Genomic DNA, 25,733 nt, shown 5'->3' with positions numbered 1-25,733 from the left:
TAATTGGAATATGTTGTAATCTGGTCATGAATAATCACATTGTCTGATAATAATAATAACTCTGTTTCTATTATTTCCGATTTCAGTTAAGCTGCTAAATCAGGCGAGGCTCGAAGCAAATGTTCGAGTATATGGGGAAGAAAAAAATGGGAAACGTTGGCCAAGTCCTTATACATTGGCATCTGGATGTCTACTTGTATTATCATTCTTCAAGTATCTTTTTCACCCATTACATTGGCTCGCTCTGGGAGCGGCTGCGGTCGGCCTTCCACCGATTATGCTGAGAAGCATAGCTTCAATTCGGAGTCTCTCACTCGACATCAACATTCTCATGTTGATTGCAGGTAAAGTTTCTGCCAAATCTTTCCAAACCATCCTTGAAAGAAACTAGGGATGCAAAACACATTTAAAATTTTGTCATTTACAAAAATATAGCGGGGTAAAGTTGGAAAGTTGGCCCACAAAATGCGTTTAATACTTTTAAAACGCGTTTTAAATGATTTCCTCAAAAAAAAAAAAGAAGGGAAAAACGGAGTTTCTTTTAATGATAAAAGTTTTAAACAGAGTATTAAACGTCAAACAAATTAACTGTTTTTTTTTTTTTTTTGTTTGAAAAAACGGCATTTTGCCAACTATGACTCGAACCTGCCTGACTTTATAGTAAAAGCTCAACCCGAATTCCCAATAATCGACCCTAGTTGCACCCTTAAGAAAGTGAAGAAAATTTTGTCATGTTGAGAAGTTTCGCCATAGTAATTCTCATCTTGATTGCATGAACAATTTTACCAAACCAAGTAGATGGCAATACCATCTTGCTCTCTATTACATTAACATAGACATTGATTTTTTTAACATTAGGCCCCGTAAAATGGGTGCTAAACTTGCGTACGTTTTACGCTCACTTTCCACTTAAAAATGGGCTGAAAACAAAATTTAAGCACATTTTACTTTGAAAGAGACAGAGACTTGGATATGGTATTTTACCAATTAAACCAAGTGGATGGCAGTATCATCTCTCAGTTTTCATATCTAATAAAAGTTACATGTATATTCATTTATATTGTTGCAGTGGGTGGTACAATTGCAATGAGAGATTACACCGAAGCAGGGTCTATTGTCTTCCTATTCACAATTGCTGAATGGCTTGAATCAAGAGCTAGCCATAAGGTCTTTCTAATACACCAACTTCATTTCCTTTCATTTTTCTCTTACTTCTTTATCTTTGAGCTAAGCAGGGCCCACCACCACTACCCTTTTTACACTAGAAGACGGTGGCCTAGGGAAGAAAAGGGGGCGAATATATCATTTCCTTAACAAATAATATGATCTAACTTATGATCATTTTTTTAATGGCTAAGCTTTATTAAAAAGAAGAACAAAGCTCAAGGTCCAAGATGGTAAAAAAATTACAGCTAAACAAAAGGAAAAGAACAAACTAATTTACTTTTATATACACCTCCTTAGCTTGGATAGACAAGCGTCTGTCTTTTTTGAATGACAACTATTTTAGATTTTTCTGGATAGCTGTGACAGATCTTTCAGGTAACACCCAATGAATAAAGATTAAAATAAAAAGATGTTTGTTTGTATTGCATTGAATTAGACAAAAATTAAACTCCTGCAGATTTATTAATTTTTAGGGATTTTTACCTAGAAATCCCTACACTGTAAATTATATACCTATAAATCATCAAGAATCAAGATTTAGCCTAGAAGTTTCTCTTTAAAAAATATTTCCAGCAACTCCCTAAGAGTCTAAGACCCTGTTTGGATTGCAGGAAAAACCATTTTTTATAAAAAAAATCTTAGGAACTTCTTTTATTTCCACAATTTAAAGGCAAATGATAAATTTTAGGGAATATCATTATAAATTAAAGGTATAAATAAAAGTTGAAGTGAGATGGTTTGCATTGCATTTTCTTCAGGCATAATAAAAAAAATGGAAAAGCATGAAATGTTGGAAAAGTTTTTCTTTTCCAAACTTTCCAAACAGAGCCCAGATGCTTCTTTGTTAAAATAAATCAAATTATTTTTTTTTGGGAAAAAAATCGCTTCTAATAACTCTAATAGCATGACTTTTTGACCCATTTTATGTATCCTTATAAAACTGCAATCCTTTTTAAAAAATGAGAAATGTTTATGCTAATTTTTTAGGCAGAAATCTTGTGTAGAAGTAACTGAAATGCATGTTGTCAAAAAAAGAAAAGAAAAAAAGTTACATGTATTTTGGGACTTTCTAGAATTTTTTCTCTGGTTGAAAATTTAGGCCATTTTTTCACAATTTTCAATGACTAATTGTGAAATATTTTGTGGATTCAGGATTTATACTAAATCGGGAAAATTTCTCAACTTTAACATTGAATCAAATCACATTGATGATGCTCTTGGTTCACTTACCCTTTCCCTTTTGAATGAACTGTTTTATGTTCAATGTTGAATGAAACAACATCTTTGTAAATCATACACATGTTACAGGCCACCGCGGTCATGTCTTCATTGATGAGAATGGCCCCACAAAAGGCTACCTTAGCGGAAAACGGGCTCATCGTGGACGTTGAAGACGTGAAGGTGAGCACGATCCTAGCTGTTAAAGCCGGGGAAGTGATTCCTATTGATGGAATTGTCGTTGAAGGGAAGAGCGAAGTGGATGAGAGAAGTCTAACTGGCGAGTCTGTACCCGTCGCTAAGCAAATTCAATCGCAGGTCTGGGCGGGGACTATAAATTTAAATGGTAGCTTCCGTATTCTTTTTCTTCACTTTCTTTTTCCTTGGATTTTGTTTTCTGAAATATTTTGAAGTCATGCCCTAAATATAAAAAAGATTATTGTAATTACTTTTTTTTTTCCAAAAAATTTGCAGGTTATATGAGTGTAGAAACCACTAGCCTAGCTGAAGACTCTGCAGTAGCTAGAATGACAAAGCTAGTAGAAGAGGCTCAACACAACAAATCCAAGACACAAAGAATTATAGACAAGTGTGCTAAATTCTACACTCCAGGTTAGCTGTTGAATACTTTTGTTTAAATAAAAGGTTTTTTGCCAATAAATCTCTAGTTTGCAAAATATTTCTCAAGTGGTACTTTAAAATTATGAAATGGTATGAAAGTTTAACTTTTTGAATAATGATTCTAATAAGTCTTTAAATACTAAACCAAACCCTTTTTTAGCAAAATAATTTTCAATCACATCTAAAATTGTTTTTTTTTTGCCTGAAACTTTCTAGTCCAAGTGTTTCATATATTAAAATGGTTCAAGTTACAAAAAAAATGTACTTTGAGAATTGCTCATGCAGAGGCACTTTATCATCAAAAAAAAAAAAAAGTGTATAAACATTAGTAGATTTAGGTACTTACTGAAAATATTGTTTGGAAGCCATTAACAGTATCATTTCTAAAACTACCATATACATTATTTGGAAATAAACATATCTAACTCCATAACCTTTTGTATATAATCTATCGGAATTTGCTAGTGTCCATCACAAAAGGCATTTCGTGGATGGCCTGTTGCAGGTGAGAGCAGCCACCTCGTGAATGAAGACAAAATCTGCTGATTTGTGAGCCTGTGTCTCACCTGTAACAGGCCATCCGCGAAATGCCTTTTGTGATGGACGCTAGCAAATCCCTAATCTATATACAAAGATTATATGCAAATAATTTTTAGAAGTAACCAAAGAGGCCCTAATCTTTTTCACCGGCTGCTGACAGCTTGGTGGGAAATGTAACATCCAATAAGCAAAGTTTAAAAATAGAGGGGATGCAAATGTCAATTTCTACCAAGTCTAATCACTTTCTCCCATTTTACTTGTGTCTCTGTGCAGGATAATTACTGGATACTTATTTATACTGAGTACTTACTTCGCTCTTTGTTTTTTAAAATTTTGCAGCTATAGTGGTAATTTCAGCAGGAATTGCACTGATTCCAACTGCATTACGAGTTCATGATCGGAAACGATGGTATAGTACGGCATTGGTTCTTCTGGTAACCGCATGTCCATGTGCGCTCGTCCTTTCGACCCCGGTTGCAACATTTTGTGCACTTACTAAGGCAGCGGCAAGTGGGCTTTTAGTGAAGGGAGGAGATTATCTAGAATTACTTGCAAAAGTTAAGATCGTGGCATTCGACAAGACGGGGACTATTACTAGAGGAGAATTCACCGTGACGGAGTTCCGATCCATCGATCCTGACGTTAGCTCCAACACATTGCTCTACTGGTAATATATCTCTGTTTTCTTTTTTTTTTAATGGTGATATCTCTGTTTTCTTTTTCCTTCTTTGATCAAATTATAAAAGGTTAATGATAAATCAGCGCTGACCACCCCTTGAAGTGATTTTTTAACTAAAGATAGTTATAAAGAGGTTAAAAGGGTTGAAAAGGTTAAAATAGGGGTACATTTATCATCAATCTTATAAAAGGAAAAACTATAGATATATTCTATGGAACACTTATCTTCTTCTGTGTGTGACTAATCCAGTGTATGTGGAATGGGTGGACCATTCATTTTTGGGGGGCTCATTATGGACGGCCCATAGCTCATACATGTTTGCATCCTAAATGAGATTAAACTCGATAATTAGAGAAGAGAAGAAAGTGTTTTCATGTATATAACCTTTCAATTACAAAGCATGGTCATTTCAGTAATTTCATGTATCATATATTTTGCAATTAAAATCATAATTTTATAATTTAGAAGATATTAAAACAAAATTTGGAATGTTTCAGGATTTCAAGCATTGAGAGTAAAGCAAGCCATCCAATGGCCGCCGCACTTGTTGATTATAGTCGATTGAATGGGGTCGAACCCAAACCGGAAAATGTGAAGGAATTCCAAATTTTTCCAGGAGAAGGAATTTATGGAAAAATTGATGACAAAGATATTTATATTGGGAATAAAAGGCTTGCAACCAGAGCAGGGTGTATTACAGGTACAGAAATCCTCCATCTAGACTTTAATTTTTCCACCCCTTGTTTTTCGTCTTTCACTCGTGTCTCTTCATCATCTATTTGTTGCTCTTCTTTCTTAATCTCACGAGAACTATTACTTGATTTTAGGTCCAACAGCAGAGGGGATTAAGGACGGATTAACAGTAGGATACGTGGTGTTGGAAGGGACATTGGTGGGAATTTTCAATCTCTCGGACACATGCCGAACTGGGGTGGCACAGGCCATTAAAGAGCTGAGATCTTTGGGGATCAAAACCGCCATGCTCACAGGAGATAGCCATGCAGCAGCCTTGCGCGTACATGATCAGGTACGACCGTATGAGCACCACCACCTTTTTTTTAAAACAAAAAAGAGAGAACATTTTTTTGGGGGTAAGTAAGCTGGGTTTTGGCGGGGACTCCTACCAGTTTATTAAATAAAGAAAAAGATGTTACATTTATGGGAGCAAGACTCCATCCCTAACGCGGAGCACATGAGAGAGGGAGATCCAAAAACTCGGCATAGACAACAAGAGAACACTAAAGGTCTGTTTGTTTTAGATTATGACAACTGATTATTGGACTCAAACAGGCCTAAACCTAAGCGTTGAAACCACTCAATGCTCTTGAGTTACATAATCAGCTAGCTTGATATTAGCATGCTGGGATCTTTTGGAGCGTCGTAGGCAATTCTTCTCTCTCTCTCTCTCCCTGGGAGGGTGACCCAGAATTTCCTTCCTAGGTTGCTTTCAAATTAGGATGACATGATGTGGTTTCCTGATATTTCACTGCTATGAACCTTGGCCTCCCCATGCTTTCTTTGCTTCCTTACTTTACCTCTATAAATTTATCGACCTCTTTATAGGTCTCTGTTTTTTGACTAGTCTTATTAGTGATATCCTTGATACCCTCTTCCCCTGTCAATTATCAATTATAATAATGATTTATTATTAGACCGGAAGGGGGTGGATCTCCTTGCTTTTTATGTCTTGATATTGAAATCTCAGGGCTAAGCTTAGATTTCAGTATCCCCCTCTGCTTCTTTTTTTTAGCCATGCGTAATGAACAAATTACCAAACGTATCAAAGTTTACAATCATCAAGTGATAGGATTAAACCAAGCACTAGCAATAATAATAACACTATAAGTGAGACAATTCATCAATCACATATGGAGCAATCACATGAGAACACCAAACATTTACGTGAAAAACCATGAAATGAGGAAAAAACAACTGGGCGAATCCCACGAAAATATTCACTATTTAACATAAGTAACATGATATCTCTCTCAAGTTGTTGCCCAAAACTTAAGAAAATACAAAATTTTTTAGGAATACAAGGGTTACCTTCACAGGAACAACAAACCAAGATTCTCCCACCACATATATGTATGTATACCCTCCCAACTTGAAGTTCCCTGTGCAAGGGGATTCAAAAGGTGGTAAAAAATTTGAAGAAAAATGGTCAAATTTTTTTATCCTAAAAACAAAACCTAGAGAAAACACACAGCCCCCCTTATTTTCTTCAACCACCTTGTTGGCCCATAACTCAAAAATTGCACCAATCAACTTATCCTAACCATCCAATCGCTCATTCTATTGATGCAAATGAATGGCCTTGATCAATGGCTATGTTTACCAATTAGACTGTATAGATGATTTGATACAGCTTTTCGGTGTCTTTTTTCTGTAAAACGCAACTGTAATTTCTCTAACATGTTAAATGCACGATGGTGACGTGAAGCCAATGGGGGCACCCTTTCAGCCCATTTTTGAAAGGGCGCCCCTGAGTTTAGCATTCCTCTCATAACAATGCCACTAATTAATAATAACTCCTTCCTCCATAAGTGGGGTGTACTTTTTTCTTATTTTGCCTTGTATTTTTGGTCTCTAATGTTTTTTTTTTCTTTCCTTGGAGTAAGTACTTACTAGGTCGCCCTCTTATTAATGAAATATGCTACCGTTCAAAAATTAATAATAATAACTTTTGCCTTTGGTGGTGCAGTTAGGGCAAGCCATAGAGCTAGTCCATTCAGAGCTCCTACCAGAAGAGAAGGTGAGAATCATCAAAGAGCTCAAGAAGACCGGGCCTACAGCCATGGTTGGTGACGGAATGAACGATGGACCGGCATTAGCCACAGCCGACGTTGGAATCTCTATGGGAATCTCTGGCTCGGCGGTCGCCACCGAAACCGGACACATAACCCTAATGTCTAACGATATACGGAAGGTCCCACAGGCCATCCGACTCGCACGTAGGACCCGCCAAAAGATAATCGAGAACATTGGATTATCGATCATTACAAAGGCCGCCACCGTCGGATTGGCTATTTCGGGCCACCCCCTCGTGTGGGTGGCAGTCCTCTCAGATGTTGGCACCTGCTTACTTGTCATCTTCAACAGCATGCTCCTTCTACGAGGAACCAAGGCACCAAGAAGCAAGTGTTGTGAATCTGATCACGGGTCACACGATCATAAACATGGCTCACATGATTCGCACGGGCACCACAAGAAACAGTCGTGTGGGTCCGGCCATGGTCACTTGACCCATGTTCATCGACGGTGTTGTTCACGCCCGTGTGAGGATGGTCAGGATGGTCCTGATGGTGCGATCTTACAGAAAGGGTCCAAACATGTGAGACATGAATGTAGCATGGTTGTCATGTGCGGTAAGGCCCCACATGCTAATTGTGGGAATAAACTAAAACCACAAGAAAATTGCACAAACCACAATGGGGACAGCACGTGTGGGAAGCACGAGTGTCACAAGGGCCCACCTCCAAAGTCGGATCATCCTGTATGTTGCTCGGGATCAGGCTCTAGTAGTCCCGAGCATGTAATTTCAATCAACTCCATAACAGAGCCAATCGTGCATGAACATGAGCTGGGTATACATTCGTCGGGCAATCCAGATGGTCGATCGGAAGAGGGAGACAAAATAGACGGTGGAGATCTCCTCATAACACACAAGAAGCATGGCTGTTGCAAGCATAATTCATGCTCGATACAAGCATCAATCGCTATAGAGGCATGAAGGGGGAGGGGGGAGTTGGGTTGAAATATGGACAGATTTCCAAGGAAGCTTAGGAAGCTTAACAGAAGCAATTAGATAAAGGGCAGTGATATTTATACTTACTATGTATGGAACTGTAAAGGATATGTTAGGGAATTTTGGATTCACCCTCTAAAACAAGAAGCTCAGGTCCTGTAGGCATAACATCAATTACTTGGTGTTCATTTGATGTAAGCCCACAACAGAAGATTAAAGGGAGAATTCTATATATCTACCTAATCCACCTAAATGACGAAAAACATGAATGATTTCTTTCTTACTATGGAACAATTCTTTGGGTAATTCTTTTTTAATCGTCCTTTCTTTCTTTCGATGACCTTTTCTTAGATACTTACGCTATGCCCTGTTCATTTGGGATTATGGCAACCGATTGTCACCCCAATCTGATTATTGGACTCAAAATTATTGTAATTTGGAGTCCAATAATCATATTTTTTTTTATTTGTGTGTTGGGGGGAGCCCAAACGAACAGGGCCTAATAGATCCCATTTACATCAAAGAAAGATCTTCCTAGCTAAGTATCAATCTGAAATTGAGCGGCTCGAGGTCAAGGCATTATTCTTCAACCTTGAGGCCAGACGTTCAATCCCAGCTTACCTACCAAAAAAGTATCAAACAATCCTTTCGGCCGATGATGGACAATTAATATGAGAAGAACAAAAGGTTAATAGGAAAGGTGTACCAAACAAATTCCTCTATGAAATGCAATGCTAATTATTCAGTGTCATTAGATGTGGGAAGAATGCAAAATCGAGCTGGATCCTTCAATGAGCCGGATTAATCTACAGATTCAAGGATACCTTACGAGTGTACTCCCTGCTTAACACCCACCCCCCCTTCCAATCTCTCTAAAATGCCCCAATGCCTGCCCCACTGTTGCTCCCGCAGGGAGCCTGGCTAGATAATCATCCGTAAGTTTAACCTCAGGCAAGTCTCTAGTAAAAATCAAGGCCAAGTGTAGTGCATGTGATTCATTATGAAAGGTATAACTGAAGTCTACCACCATAATGGGACTGAAATTTTATTCATTATCAATGCTACGCCGAATGTTCAATGGATACAAACTATTCAATGTTACCAAAGTGAAGCCGGCTTTTTTCAAAGGCACCCTTCAGTTTAGCATTCATCTGTTTACACGTGCTCATGACACACGTGGCAAATTATTATTAGCCCGTTGCTACATGTAATCTGGGCACTGCCCTTGATATTTGATCCAACGACATCCTACCGAAGATGCTATCATTGGATCAAATATAGGGCATAACCTGACACCATATTCTCTCTCTATATATGGCATGTTCTTTGATGCATGAATTACGTATGTTTTTCTTTTCGTATATATGATATGTTATTTAATGCATACGCTACGCATCTTTCACTTGCAAATATGGTATGTATGTTCACTTGCAAATATGGTATGTATGCATTAAGGGCATACCATATGTGCCAGATACATAGTGTACACATTAAAGAACATAGAGCATGAGAGAGAGAGAGAGAGAGAGAGAGAGAGAGAGAGAGAGAGAGTTGCAGCGATCTTACGGCCTAGATTCTTCATCCGATGTGTCACATTACAAAACTCCCACTGATCGATCATCGATGGCTCTCAAGCATTTACACGCCACCAATCAGATGTGGAGGCAATTTGAGGTGGACCCAAAAGAGGCACCGTTCTTCTCCTTGATGCCATCAGACATTGGTTCATTGAATTGTGATGAAGTCAAAGATAAGAGAGAGCAAATTGAATTTCTTGTCATCTGCCAGTGATACTTTGCATTTGTTCTTATTCCTCTAAAAAGCTCCACCCTTTCAAAAAAGCCTGCCTCTTATTCACAGAAAGACCTTTTGAATTTTCATTGTCCCCTTTGCCTCCTTATATTTATAAAAATATCATTTCAAAGGCTCTAGGAGTCAAAATTGTTTATAAAGTTGAGCTGGCACCACCGTCCAATGGGCTAAATTATGCCGAATTGTTGTGGGCCCCAACGACCACAAGGCTTAGAGCATCTGCCGATAACACACACCCATTTTCAAATCTTGACTCGGATCATGGTACAACATAATTATACCCGACAACACATTCGCACACGGGTTCATGTGCAAAAAATAAAATAAAAGCAGTGAAGCAGACGGAAAGAGAGTTCATGCCATAAAACCAAGACATTGAAAATCTCATGACAAGGTCACATTCTCACATGAAATCACCTCATGCTTTTTGCAAGGCTGTTAAAAAGTGAAATGTAAACACTAGAGGATGCTATGTTAATAAAGAGGGATTTGCTAGTCAGTGGTCTGAGATGCGACAGACCACCCGTGAAATGCCTTTGCGATGGACCCTAGCAATTCCCTAATAAAGAATAACAGAACAAGAACAAGATCACCAACTAGCCCCTCCCTTCCCCACTTGGTTGCCTGACAAAAAAGTAAAATATCTCAGTGGATCCCTCAAACAAGAAGGCAAATCCCCAACCCTCATATCATGGCCCACTTATCCTCCCCACCCTTTCGAGATCCTATTCCCACATTACTCAAAACATTTAAAGGACAGATACCCTACAGAAGAGGTACCCCCTTCCACCCAATATAACATGCTCTCTTTACTCCCACTAATGGAAATAGGGCCCACAAAACTTTAGCTACGGCCAAAGCAGATCAACCCAGAACAAGAAAGTTTTGATTGATATAAGGTGGTGTGTGTTTTTCTTTGCTCTGTTTGGTTGCCGGGTTTTATTGGTTCCTGGGATTTATGTGGGAGAAAAAAAAAATCCAAAAGGAGATTGGTGGGAAAAAAAAAGTCCTAGAAGTGGACAGCACCCATTCTCCAAAGGTGAGAATAATATGAGCACAGCACCCATTCTTCAACCAAAAATGCCTATATAAGCGGACACTACAGCATAGAAAATGAAGCAAGGAAGTGAAAGAGAGATTTCCATACATGTTCATCCTGCTGTTTTTCTTTGATTTTTGCTGTGGCCATTGATAGCACACGTCGAAGGGCCTTGCATGAAGAGGTAGGGATCGGAATGCAGCCAAGGATGACTTGCCGACGTTGGCCAGGTGAGGAACCACCTCCCCTGCAAATCGTCGGCAAGTTGGTCTTTGGCTACATTGGGCTCTCTTCTTCTCATGTATGGCCTGGATGACTCCAACAATTTATTCAGCTACCAAAAACCAATGTCTTGAGCCAGGTAACCAAGCATCAAAAAATGAATATACATGCAAAAGCATGACAGTACCGTATGCCAAGGTCTAAACTTCCGAGTCCGCTAATGAATTTCGTCATGCTTTTCATTTCGTTTACATTATTTATTCTCTTATTTGTGTGTGCGTGTGTCGCATATTTTTCCTTTTTACAAACCCAACTATCAAAATGATATTTGCTGTAAATCTTCTGGGTTTCTTAATACTCTCCATATTTATGATCTCAATTTCCTAATAATCTCCATGTTTATCATTCCATGGAGTGATCAATGGCTATATCCATGATCATATATCCGTCTATCACAGATTTAGAAGTCAAAGTAAAAAATAGTACGGGCATCATGAGGATTAAAAGATCTCCTAAGCTTCTGTTGAGAACTTAGCATGTAGTAGAGGGGAAAAACATCTACTTTCCTCTTAAGAAGGGTAAAATAGAATAGATTGGGTCCTTGTTCAAGTTGGCTTTTTTACTTCATATAATTCATGTCGGGTTGATTGAAATACTAAAAAATTTGAAGGTATACATAACATATATTATGGGCAATGGTGGAACTCCATCCCCACTTGATTCGACTTTTTTGTTGGGATGGAGTTGAGCCCACTTATCATCATCAGATCATGATCTGATGGTGATAAAAAAACTTCCAGGGTAATCTTTCCATGTATGAGTTTCAGGCTGGATCATTGCCGATGCATATTGTACATTAGAGAAATTATATGGTGCTAGACCGTCAAGTCGATCACATGTTGGTGGTACGATAAAAGAACCACCCTTGATGTTTGATCCAACAGCAGCCTCTTAAAAATTGAGCTGCTGTTGGATCAAAAATCAAAGGTGGTGCCTCCCACAAGGGACTTGACGGTCGAGCACCATATAAAAACTCCATAGATTAAATACTTGTGACTTTTAATAATGGGACAATATATTCCATGTGGAAAACCCATCAAGCCCATCACAATCCACTATGACATGTGTCCTGAAAATGATCAAAATGCCCCAACCACATGCAACCACACGCACCGCGATTTGTTATTCCATTACAGTGCAATCATAATAGCATTTTCCAAGTTAATAAACTTTTAATTAACAGCAACTAGGACTACAATGTGTAAACTCAACTCAACTCAACTCAACTAAGCCTTTGTCCCAAACTAGTTGGGTCGGCTAAGGAATCCTTAAGAAAATTTTCATGAAGAAGGTGAAAGAATCTACACGGCTCAAATTGACAAAGTCTAATCCTAACAATAGTTGGGTTCGTCTACATGGATCATTTTCTTCCATTCTATCCTATCCAAGGTGATGTTCTTTGTTTAAGACTACAATGTGTAAAAACTTAATAAAGTCTAAAAAACAAATGAATAGTATTAAACGTACGAAAATATTTCGTACTAGCTAGTATTACCAACAACGTTATAGCTACACACAAAATATGCACATGTGTACGTAAAATTATAAATTTATATGCATGGTATATCATTCTTTTCAAAACGTGTAAGGCTTATGAGTTATGGCATTAGGCATTCCTTGAGCAACACCTGCTCTGCTTGACTTTTAAATTTGATGTTGAGCATGTTTTGTACAGAATTTTTTAAGGGGAATATCAATCATTTTTTTTTTTTTTTTTTTGAAATAGCGATTTGTATAAAATGAAAAGGGAGCAGCCGAGAAGAGGCAACCCAGATAACAAAAACAAGAAAGATACAGGAAAGGAGAAAAAACAACAAAAATTACAATATTAAACTATGGGGGAAGATGATCGAACCAGATAATACATTCAGATATTCATATTTCGCATTCATGACTGATGCTCCATAGCCCATAGTTTCCATGGATTAACGGAAGAATATCACAAAACCATGAATTCTCTTTGGTTCTACTGCTTTAACTTATTTTTTTATGTTAATTTATATGGATCTATCTATTCGAATCCTGAAAAAAATTATATTGTTTCATTAACTGTTTCCTGTTCAGCTTCAGTATTAGTATTTACTATTTACTTTACTGCATGGTGAATACTCGGTACCTATAAAATTAAAGCAGCTGATATCCGCATTACAATACTTTGACAATGGCACTACTCACTTTGTTTTACAGTTTTCTTATTGGATAATGTTGATAGCACCTTTATTATTGTAACAGCCATTAAAAGCAAATTTTAAAAAATAAATAAAGCAAAATTAGTAGTGCCATTAATAAAATATGTTAGTGTGGATATCAGTCCCCTACCATTTATGGAATATTAATGATAGGAAATATGTTATCGAATAAAATAGGCTATTGATATCGGTGAGACCATCTTTTGATAATGGGCCGAACTCATTTTGTTTTACATTATCTGATTGGATATTGAGAGGTTCTTGGGAATTGTAATAGCCTTTGACAACTGGATAAAACATGTAAAACAAGGTGAGTTTGTAAAACTATCAAAACATGGTCGAACAGATATCAGTAGCCAGAAGATATTATTATATTTTGACTGAAAATTGAAGCACATGCTTTTCTAATTTTCCAAAATAGTTCTAATTCAAGTATCATGAGAGCTTGAACCTTTCACAGTCCAATGCTTTTTAAAACTGGTATCAACTAGAAGTTTTATTCAGACAAACACACAAAAACAATACAATAGTGAAAAGAGCGAGACAAGGTGTCCCTGTTGAGGTTATTAGGGTTTAAGCAGGATGCTTAAAGCATTACACCCAAGGTATCTAGTTTGGAATACCAAGTTTGTTGCCTCCAGCCCCTATATATAGAGATACACTAGGGTTAGAAGAGGTTAATGGGCTCCAGCCCAAATGGGCCCACTACACCTGGTCCATTACCTATTGGGCTTATATTAGAACATACATGGGTTATATGATATACCCAACAATCTCCTCCTATGTTCTACATATAGCACAATCCAATAGATAGATAATGTGATGTCCAAACAAAATTATTGAATCATCCATATCACCATATCAATAAAGATTTGTAATCCAACTGAAAACAAAAATACTTTAAAGAATAACCAAGAGTTTTAGAAATAATCTAAACTCAAACATAAGCAGTTTTATATGTAGGTGAACTATTTAATCAACGGAAAAGAAAATAATAGTTCCACTGCACTATAAGGATTCACTCATCAAGTAAGTCATCCTCATCAAGATCCAAATTGAGGCAATCTCCTCCATTTTCGCCAATTGCTGTAAATTATCAAATATGAATTTCATTAAAAAATGAATCCAATCATTTGTGTATTTTACTAAAAGTATCTAGTTCTACCAGAAGAACTTAGTACAATTTCATAATGGCTGAAAATAAATATCAATATCAATAAGCATCAATGTCAAGTTTCAATCAAGAACAAGACCTAAATAGTTTCTTTTACAAAGAACCATTCCATGTTTCCATTTGGAATGTTACAGGCATCATATCCAAATTGAGTTAAGCTGTATCATCAAGTTTGGAATGAAACAACCTTTCCCAAGAAGAACATGTCATCAAATGTGGAATGACATAAAGATAACTGTAAACATCATTGAAACATATCAAGTGCTTATCTTGGCCAAGATAGGGAGATTCGAAAAATTCAAAATAATATGAATGTAGGTTAAGACACGTCTACACAGTCTTTAACCCCATCTCCCCCACAGTTTTGAATATTCGATCTTTGTTCAGTCCCTTCGTAAGAGCATCGGCCATATTATCCTTCGATCTCACATCAACCAAAGTGATAATACCTTGTTCTAGAAGATAATTCAGCGTGGCATGTTTCAGCCTGACATGTCTCCTCTTACCATTAAAGAGTGAGTTTTTCACAATCGTAATTGTAGCTTGATTATCACAGAACAAACTTAAAGAGTTAATCTTTAAATGGGTCAATGGAATGTCCAGGATCAGATCTCTTATCCACTCTGCTTCATCTCCGGTAGAAGCTAAAGCATAAAGTTCCGATTCCATAGATGACAGAGCAATACAAGTCTGTCTCTTTGACTTCCATGCAACAGCGGCTCCACCCAGTGTAAAAACATAACCACTGGTAGATTTACTGTCTCCTAATTCTGATCCCCATGATGCATCAGAATACCCTTCCAGGATAGGAGGATGGCCAGTATAACATAGAGCATATCCTTGAGTACCCTTAAGGTATCTCATCAGCCTCATAAGGGCATCCCAGTGCTCATGGCCAGGATTACTAGTGAAACGACTCAGCATGCCAACTGTAAAGGCTATGTCTGGTCTAGTGCAACTCATAGCATACATGAGACTACCAATCAGTTTAGAATAATCTAACTGATTCACACTGTCTCCTCCATTAGAGATCAGCTTCTTGGTATAATCAAATGGTGTCTCAATCGGTTTACACTCACTGTATCCCCATGTAGAAAGTAGTTTTTCAATATAATGGGCTTGGCTAAGAGTAATCCCTTGCCTTTCAAAACTTACTTTCATACCAAGAATGGTGTCAACCACACCAAGATCTTTCATGTCGAATTCTTGAGCCAAAGTGGTTTTCACGTCACTCACTACAGAGAGATCGGAACCAAGAATCAACATATCGTCTACATACAAACAAATAATCGCAACCTTATTCGACACAGAACGATAGTAAAGGCATTTATCTGAATAACTGGTCTGAAAACCAAAGCTCTTTACTACCTTGTCAAATTTTTGATGCCACAATTTAGGTGCTTGTTTAAGACCATACAAAGATTTGTGTAACTTACAAACTCTGTTCTCGAAACCTTCCATGACAAACCCTTCAGGTTGGTTCATGTAGATTTCCTCTGTGAGGTCTCCATTAAGGAAAGCCGTTTTTACATCCATTTGATGCACAACATACTTCTCAATAGAAGCCAAAGCAAGAAGAATTCTTATCGTTGCCAAATGACAGACCGGTGAGTAAACATCAAAGTAGTCTATCCCACTGACTTGAGTATAGCCCTTAGCTACTAAACGTGCTTTATACCGAGCTATGGATCCGTCAGGATTAAGTTTCTTCTTCAAAATCCACTTACAGCCCACAGTCTTAGCCCCTTTTGGCAAATCGACTAGCTGCCAAGTTTGATTTTGTAGCAGAGAGCTCATTTCATCATCAATGGCTTCTGCCAACAACAAAGAGTCCCTAGATCTCATCGCTTCCTTATAGGTTGATGGATCATTCTCGACATGGTAGGTCACAAAGTCCTCACCAAAGTTCTTGGGTACTCTATCTCTTGTAGAAACCCTTAAAGGTTCTGATGTAGAAATCAGTGTAGGACAGGTGTCAGAAGTATTCTGTTCAAACTCTACATGCGATTCTGTAACCATCTCAGTATCGCCAGGTAGGTTCAAACCATGATCTCTGAGAAATTTATTCTCAAAGAATACTGCATCTCTAGATTCTATAACCAAATTGGTAGATAGATCCAAAAACCGATCAGCAGCACTATCTTCTGCACCACCTAGATAAACACAAGTGTTTGTTCTAGGTCCTACCTTAGGTCTCCTAGGGTCTTGTATCCTCACATAAGCAATACAACCCCAAGTCTTAAGAGTGTCATATCTACAAGGATGTTTATGCCATAACTCATAAGGAGTAGTGGTCAACTTAGAGTGGTGTACTCTATTCAGGATGTGATTTGCAGTTAAAACTGCTTCTCCCCAATAGCTAGTAGGCATGCCAGCTGTCAATAACATAGAGTTTAACATTTCAGTTAACGTCCGGTTCTTACGTTCAGCTATGCCATTAGATTGAGGTGAGTAAGGAGCAGTAGTTTCAAGTATTATGCCCTGAGAGGCACATAATTCCTTGAACTCTGTCAAAGTGTATTCTCCTCCTCTATCACTCCTAAATCGCTTAATTTTCAAGTTCAATTGATTTTCAACACGATTCTTGAAAATTTTAAATTTATCAAAAGCTTCATCTTTCGATTTTAGGAGATAAATATGACAATATCTAGAAAAATCGTCTATAAATGTGATTAAATACTTCCGACCACCTCGAGTAGTGAAACTTTTAAAGTCACAGAGGTCAGAATGTATTAACTCAAGAAGTTGTGTGCTCCTAGAAACCGAACGAAAAGGTTTTCTAGTGATCTTGGTTTGTGCACACACTTCACACCTGTCAAATCTAATCGATGTATCTAAAGGTATATTATAAGTTTTAGCAAGTGTGACCATTTTCCTATAGTTCACATGTCCCAATCTAGTGTGTAACAACTTAGGATCAATCAAAGTGGAACTAACCTGACTAACGGTTTCATTTGCTAAACTCAGTCTATACATACCATCGATTAAGAAAGCACAGCCAAAATAATAAGAGTTAACAGTTAAAGTTACTCTACCACCCAAAAAAGATGAACACATGCCAGCATTGTCTAAAAGACTAATAGAAATTAAATTCTTTTGAATAGCAGGAACTACTTTAACATTTTTTAAAGTAAGTATTTTACCTGAAGAAAGGACCAGGTTCGCAGTTCCAGTGTGAGTCACCTGTGCCTCAGCTCCACTAGCCACTGTAACAGTCTCTTTCACGCCAACGGCATCCGTAAGAAGTTTCTTTGAGTTGCAAACATGGCAGGTGGCTCCTGTATCTAACCACCAGTCTGAAGAAGTACTGGCCTTACCATTGCCTAACATGGCAATAAAACTCTTAGGCGCAGCACTGCCCACCATCATATGAGCTTCCTTTTGTGGTGTGTCAGATTTAGCCTTCTTAGGTTGTTTACATTCTGCAGCAAAGTGACCCCATTTCCCACAGTTGTGGCACTTGCCCTTCTTTTTCTGAAAGATAGTCTTTTTGGCCTCCAACTTGGGATGTTCACTTTTAGGTGACTTGGATTTCCGAGGAAATTTCTTGGGATATGTTACCGCGTTAGCAGCAGACTGTTGCTGTCTAACCATCTCCAAGTTATTCCTAGCTCGATTCTCATCTTCGATTCGAATGAATCGTTTGAGATCATCCAGTCCCACTTGCACCTTTTTCCGATACATCTCGGTTTTGAAAGAATGCCATGCAGATGGTAATTTATATATAATTGCACCCACAAGAAACGAATCACAGACAGCTATTTTTTCATTATTCAACTTAGATCTCAAATTCTCTAGATCAGTAACTTGAGGAGTGATTTCCTTGTCTTCTTGAAACTTGAAATCCATGAATTTGTCCACAAGATGGGTCTTGGACAATTCTTCTTCCTTCTTAAAGTGAGCATCTAAGTTGTCCCATATTGCTTTAGCAGTGTTAAATTTACTATAGGTTTCTGCAAGACGATCTGAAAGACAATTCAACAGGTAGTCTTTGCAGAAATCCTCATCTCTAAGCCATTGAGATTCATCAACTTCTTCATCCGTCTCAGCAAAGGTACTCAAAACAGTGTAAAAACAATTCATATATTTGAGACTGAATTGAGTCTTTCGCTTCCATGAGTTAAACTCAGATCCACCAAAGGAGTGAAGTTTGACCATCTCAAAAGGCATAGAAATTTTTTCCATTGGATATTTCAGATGAAATTAAAAATTAGAAAGAGTGCACCTGATTGGCAAAAACGTGAGAGCTGAATCCAAGAACCGGTGGTAATAATCGGCAGTGAACCCGTCCGCGACAAGAACCCGACGGCAAGAAGAACCGGCCACACGAATTTGGCCCAAAGAGGGTTCGGCCACTAAAAACACCCAAAAAAAAAAAACAAAAAAGGGTATCTGCAAGATGAGAGAGAGTGTGACCCTCACCCAAAAAATCCCGAGAGATAGATCGGTTGAGTTGTAGATCCGTCGTTTGGAAACGATGTCAAGAGTTCTGTCCTGGTGAGAAAAGCTTGCTCGAAAAACTATTAGAGGAGAGAGATATCACCACCGTTTCCCAATCCAAACCAGTGTGATGGTGGGGTTAATGAGAAATCACAAAACCCAAGATTTGGTTTGCAGAGACGTGAATACGTGATGGGGGAGGGTTGAGACCCACATCTAGGGACAATTGTTTTCCGACTTCTGATTCTGCCCAAAACCCACGTGAATCAATCGTGTTGCTATAGGAGAGAAACCCAACAGCAGGAAACCCGTCCAACAAGAGAGGATCGAAATTTCTTTAAACAAAACCCACTATAACCCAAATCGTTGTTGAAGCAGAGTATTTCCTCTCCCTTCTTTCGGTTCCAAAACGCCCAAACTGATTCTTGTGGAGAAGATAACCCAACGCCCAAAATCTGTCTCTCTTCTTGAATCAGAAAATCGAGGCTTGGAGGAGAAAATCCGGCGGCAGAGCAGATTCCGTGAGAAACCCTCTGTTTGAGATGGGTTTCACCGACCGGCAAAGAAGATGCCGTGAGATGGGTTTCACCGGCGATGGTCAATCTCAAGAGGAGCCGACGCAGAAAAAAAAAAAAAAAAAGGTTTTACTGCTTTAAGATTGTTGAGGTTATTAGGGTTTAAGCAGGATGCTTAAAGCATTACACCCAAGGTATCTAGTTTGGAATACCAAGTTTGTTGCCTCCAGCCCCTATATATAGAGATACACTAGGGTTAGAAGAGGTTAATGGGCTCCAGCCCAAATGGGCCCACTACACCTGGTCCATTACCTATTGGGCTTATATTAGAACATACATGGGTTATATGATATACCCAACAGTCCCTTCACAAATACATCAACACATGAAAATAATAACGGAACTCAGCCATCAACCTTCAACTCTGCCGAAGTATGTAGCCAATAGTGAATTCTCAACAGCAGCTTGAGAAGCCAATTAATCTCGAGAGGGCATGTATCACTACTATATGAACATTCATCGCACAAGTCTAGTATCCCCAAGATAATTCCCATCAATCTCCAAGGTTCCAATGAGTCTCTTTGTGCCCATGAGCAGACATTTAGAGTCTCCTACTATCATTAGGTTCTCATGTAATGATGGCATGAATGTTCAAAGCCCCTAATAGTAAAGCCTATTGAGATAGGTATTTTAGTCCTACTGTGAGAATTGCATACATGAGTCATTATTGATGTGGTTGTGGGCAAGTTTGTCTATTTATTAATCATGTATTGTCCTAAGAAATCAAATTAAGAGATGTGAGAGCAACCCTTCTATTGCCCTAATAAATCAAACGAAGAGACGTGGTCTATTTGTTGTTAGCATCACCTGACCGTATTGCTGACGTCGGCATCTGTACGATCAAGGGAACCAAATTGGTTTGAAGCCTTTACCATTGGAATCGTCCCAGTTTTAGAAGATATATGGTATTTTTGCAGATTTTTTTGAAGCCAACTAATAGGTGTTTAAGCCGGATATGCATGCTAAACCTCAATAGACTAAGACAACATAGCACACAACATTCTGACATATATAAGAGTGTTTTAACGGTTCAGCACTTTTTGAGCGTGTGCTCAATCACCTAGTTTTATAATTTAACGTCTGGCTAATACAATTCTCAAAAGGCTTTCAATTGTCAATCAAAGGGAAAAGTCAAGGTCAGTTTTGTTGGGACAAATACAAACTCCTGTAATCGTGAGCCACACTAAAGAATAATGAGCAGAAAAGAGTAAATCAGAGACACCGGATTTTACGTGGAAGCCCTCCTAGAGCAGAGGGAAAAATCACGGAGTAGATCCGAGAAAATTCCACTATCAAATGATACAAAACCATCTCAAATTTCTACCCAAATTTGAGACGCCCAATAATAAAAAATATCACCCTCTGTGAGAACCTCACTTTTTCTCACCGCTCAACTCACAGTGAAAAATGTGAAACCCAGTCCAAAGTACTCACAAAAACCCCAGAGATAAATCCCACACTACTGGCTTGAAATCTCTCTCCCCCCCCTCCCCTCTCTTTTCTCTCTCTCTCTCCCCCTCTCTCTCTCTAGAGAAGATTTGCTCTTCTCATTGATGTGTTGAATGAAGAGGACGTTCCCCATTTATAGCATTTGGGTCATGGGCCCCACCATGAGTTTATACTCAACTCACTTTCATGCACGATAATTGGTTCTGATATGCGGTTGATTGAAATTATATGCCTGGGACTAGGGCTGCAACTCGGGTCGGGCGGGTCGGGTTTTGGAGAACCCAACCCTACCCGAGAAATATCTCGGGTCGGGTCGGGTCGGGTTTTTTTTCCGGAAAACCCACGATTCCCAAACCCGGCCCTACCCATGATAAATCTCGGGTCGGGTCGGGTTTTTTCACGTTGACGCAATTTTTAAAGGAAAATTCTTGTTTGGCCAGGCAACTCAACTCATAGAAGCAGAAATTACACTCACATTACACTTGAATCAAACAATGATGTAATTACACTCATATTACACTTGAATCAAACAATGCTGTAATCAAACAATGTTGTAATTACAATCAAACAATGCTGAATCAAACACTTGAATCAACTCAACTCATAGAAGCAGAAATTACACTCACATACAATAACAGTGGGTTTTCACTTTTAACTTTTAACTAACAATATAAAAAATGTACATACTATAACTTATGTAACTCGGTTCGGGTCGGGTCGGGCCCCTTCAAACCCGGCTCGACCCGAGATTCATGCGGGCTTTTGAATGCTCAACCCGGCTCGACCCGAAACCCATGAAACCTGAACCCAACCCAGGCTATTTTCGGGTCGGGTCGGGTAAAACCCGGCTCGAGTTGCAGCCCTACCTGGGACTACTATACAACTTCGGACGTGGGCCCTTGTGACACTCCTGCATCTCGCACGTGTTGGAGTTTGCGCAATTTTCTTGTGGTTTTAGTTTAGGAAAAATTGCTAATGGGGGACATCAAAATACGAGAATTGCCAACGGGGGACACACTTTTGAAAAATTGTTAAAGAGGGTTGATAACCCCCTTTTAAGAGTTTGATAACCCCATTTAGAAGGTTGACAACCCCCTTTTAGAGACTTGATAACCCCCAAAAGGGTCCGTTCACTTGTTTTCTCGCTGCAGGAAAAGAAAAGAAAGGAAAGGAATCTGACGTGGAAAAGTGGAAAAGAAACTGCGACGGTAAACCTGTTTTCTCGCTGTTCACTTGCCCATAAAACGAGGGAAAAGAAACTGTGACAAGAAACATGTTTTCTCACGACGTTAGAAAGTGATTTTCCTACCGATTTGGGAGGAAAGGAGTGGAAAGCATTTGCGAGAAGAGACAATTTCCACGTATTTATTTTCTTTTCCATGTCATTAACAATACTTTATCGGAAAACAAAGAGAACGGTGGAATTTCAGGTTTCCTGAGAAAATTTGGGGCGTTTTCCTTTCTTTTCATTTCCTGAGAACCATGGTTTTAAATTTTGGTGGGAACTGAAACCGAAATTTGGCGAAATATCGAATTTCGGCCTTTACCAAATTTCGAGAATTTCGGTCCGAAATTTCGAGAAAATGCAATTGTTTTTTTTTTAAAAAGAAATGTTTCGAAATTTTGGAATTTCAGTCCAAATTTTCAAAATGAATTAAATAAGCTTTTTTAATTATTACCAAATTTCGATTGAAATTTTGGAATTTCGGTCGAAATTTTAGGGCTCCAAAACCGGTACCGAAACCAAAATTTTAAACCATGCTGAGAGCGCAAGTGAACACAACCTTAGTTTATTCCCACAATAGCCATCTCGTGGGGCCTTACCACACGTGACAACCGTGCTGCATTCATTTCTCACATGTTTAGACCCTTTGCTGTGAGTGACTTTTCTGGAAGATGATGCCATCTTGACCGTTCTCACACGTGCCACTGCGTGAACAACACCGCCGATGAACCTAGGTCAGGGGGCTGTGGCTGGTCCCACACGTGTCCTCTTGTGGTGCCCGTGAAAATGACGCGGGCCATGTTTATGAACGTCTGACCCGTGATCAGATTCACAACACTTACTTCTTGGTGCCTTGGTTCCTCGAAGGAGAAGCATGCTATTGACGATGACAAGCAAGCATGTGCCAACATCTGAGTGCACTGCCACCCACACGAGAGGATGGCCCGAAATAGCCAATCCGACTGGGGCGTCCTTTGTAACGATCGATAATCCGATGTTCTCGATTATCTTTTGCTGGGTCTTACGTGCGAGCCGGATGGCCTGTGGTACCTGTTGAAGTATAATTGATTCAATAACACCACCTCTTAACAGCTGAAGCTTTTGGAGAAATTAGTTATTTCACATGGTATCACAGCGCGATTGCCTCCTAACAACTCCTCGATATTAAAAATCTACGTGTACGGCTAACCCAAAAGTGAGGCCACATCAACTCTTAACAGAAATTGGTTGTTTAACAGTACCATCCGAATGTCATTAGACATTAGGGTTATGTGTCCAGTTTCGGTGGCAACTGCCGAGCCGGAGATTCCCATAGAGATACCAACATCGACCTTAGCTAATGCCGGAGTGTTGTTCATTCCATCACCAACCATAGCTGTGGGCCCTGTCTTCTTGAGCTCTTTGATGATTCTCACTTTCTCTTCTGGTAGGAGCTTTGAATGGACTAGCTCTATGGCTTGCTCTAACTGCAACACACACAGGCAAAAGCTATTTAGTGGTATAGTTATAAAATATTGAATCCATTAAGGCCACGTTTGGATACCCACAAGATTTAGATTTGGATTTCTCACATTTGCAGTTGAGATTTGAAATGCAAGAGATCCTTAGATTTCCAAATGAGCTACAACAGTGAAAAAAAAAAACTGGTTTTCAAATCTGTTTTGCAAGACATTATTTGGAAATCAATATTTGTGGCAATTACCTTCACCCTGACTGCTCCTCCCTCTCTCTCGTACAACATGAGTATTAGGATGATTGATGTATTTTGTATCTAAAACTCAAATCAATCCAAATCCAAATACAAAACCAAGAGGTATCCAAACCTGGCCTTAACGTGTTAGCCAAATTACAGTACTGTGTATTACAAAGAGAAAACAGATGTTCTGCATCTCCGTACACAGAATAGATGGTATATATCAAGTAATCTCTACAGGCTAATTGGTACACATGGCAATTGATCGGGACCATCCACTTGAGGAAACTGTACTAAAATAGGTTTTTGAGATATGGTTAGGATTAGTTGATTAAGCCAATTTTTGAGATATGGGCCAACCAAAACCTGACGATCATTGAAGGGCCTGGATTGATATGCATGTGCAGTATTGGACACAGAGAAGGCTCTATATTGGGGCTCGTTTAGTTTATGAGTCCGTTATTGGGTACGTTAGACCGTTGAACTTGTAGACCATTAAGGAAACCCAAATGGTACTGGCTCAATGTCAAAATTAGGGTGCAACTCGGGTCTGGTTAGGTTGCGTTGAGGTTTTGGCTCAACCCTAACCCAAGCTTACTAACCCAATTTGTGTTGGATTAGAAAACAAAAAACAAAAAAAATGACCACAATCGCAATTAAGATTTTGAAATTGCTATAAAATTGGTACCCAAGGCCTTAACTTGAAACCTACATAAAAATAAATTGGGTTAGCTTTTCCCAACTCTAAGGACCGAAATTAAGTTGAATCCGTCAGGGTCGGGTTGAGCCCAACTCAATGTCAATGGGCATTTTTGATTTAGGCTCAAACAAAACAGGGCCTTAGGGTTTTACTAACAAGTGTCGGTAAGGTGCATTGGAAACTGATTTGTACACATGTTTTGAGAATTGTTTATCAAAACATGTGTACAAGTATGAAAACATGTGTAAAATGATTGCAAGAATCAGTTTCCAATGCACCTTAACGAATGCCGTGCAAAACACTTTGATTTATAAGAGGGCGGAGAAAGGGAAGGGAAGAGGGATGCTGCCATTTTAACTTCGAGACAGCCCCATCTAGTGTATTTATGACTACTCTTTCAAACCATAAGGTGGTTTCCCAAGTAAAACAAAAGGGGCAAGTATTTCATTTCCCTTTTCTTATATCATTATAAACGCATTTCGGTAAGATGTTCCAATGGGGGCACACCTTCGTACCTATAAATTTAATCTTGGTGTGGGGGCGTACATGATCATGTACACTCAAGGCTGCTGCATGGCTATCTCCTGTATGCATGGCAGTTTTGATCCCCAAAGATTTAACTCCTTAATGGCCTGCACCACCCCAGTTCGGCACGTATACGAGAGATTGAAAATTCCCACCACTCTCCCTTTCAACACCTCATATCCTACTGTTAATCCGTTTTTGATCTCTTCTCCCGTTGGACCTAAAATCAAGGAATAGCTCTCTTGGTATTCAGAAAAAATATAAATATATAGATGATGAAGATGAAGATTATGGACCATTATACTGGTTTGATAAAATCATCTTGATAAAACTTCAACACTTTATGAACCCATATTTTTAAACCATGTTTTGATACTATGGGCAAAGTCATCTTGTCGTGTTGTATGCTTAACCAGCTTGTTGATATCATTTCCCTTTAGCCTGTGCCACCCCAGGGGGTGAAAGATGCAAAAAACAAGGAGTGGGAATATCAGATAAAAGTTTAGATGGAGAATTTATGTACCTGTAATACATCCTGCTCTGGTAACAAGCCTTTTATTCCCAATATAAATATCTTTGCGGTCAATTTTTCCATAAATTCCTTCTCCAGGAAAAAAATTGAATTTCTTCACATCGGATGACTTGATTTATTCTCAA

The 25,733-nt window shown here is 38.8% G+C and overlaps 1 protein-coding gene across 5 annotated transcripts in view; it reads left to right on the top strand.

The window, feature by feature from the left end:
* LOC143879816 (putative inactive cadmium/zinc-transporting ATPase HMA3) overlaps positions 1–8,259 on the top strand; it is a 33,242-nt gene extending 24,983 nt beyond the window's left edge. For all 5 annotated transcript variants that reach the window (XM_077382420.1, XM_077382421.1, XM_077382419.1 and 2 more), the window contains 8 exons: positions 87–344; positions 1,070–1,167; positions 2,476–2,731; positions 2,860–2,997; positions 3,886–4,213; positions 4,723–4,925; positions 5,053–5,252; positions 6,930–8,259. In XM_077382420.1, the coding sequence (XP_077238535.1) occupies positions 87–344; positions 1,070–1,167; positions 2,476–2,731; positions 2,860–2,997; positions 3,886–4,213; positions 4,723–4,925; positions 5,053–5,252; positions 6,930–7,958 (2,510 nt within the window). In that variant the 3' untranslated portion in view covers positions 7,959–8,259. The remainder of the gene's footprint in view (positions 1–86; positions 345–1,069; positions 1,168–2,475; positions 2,732–2,859; positions 2,998–3,885; positions 4,214–4,722; positions 4,926–5,052; positions 5,253–6,929) is intronic.
* The last annotated feature ends 17,474 nt before the right edge of the window (positions 8,260–25,733 follow it).

Source organism: Tasmannia lanceolata, unplaced genomic scaffold, assembly GCF_043159265.1.
Source record: "Tasmannia lanceolata isolate RefF3 unplaced genomic scaffold, GAP_Taslan_0.1 ptg000006l, whole genome shotgun sequence".
In the NCBI taxonomy this organism is placed as follows: domain Eukaryota; kingdom Viridiplantae; phylum Streptophyta; class Magnoliopsida; order Canellales; family Winteraceae; genus Tasmannia; species Tasmannia lanceolata.
The sequence above is the reverse complement of the archived record's forward strand: the minus strand, read 5'-3'. Positions and strand labels throughout refer to the sequence as shown.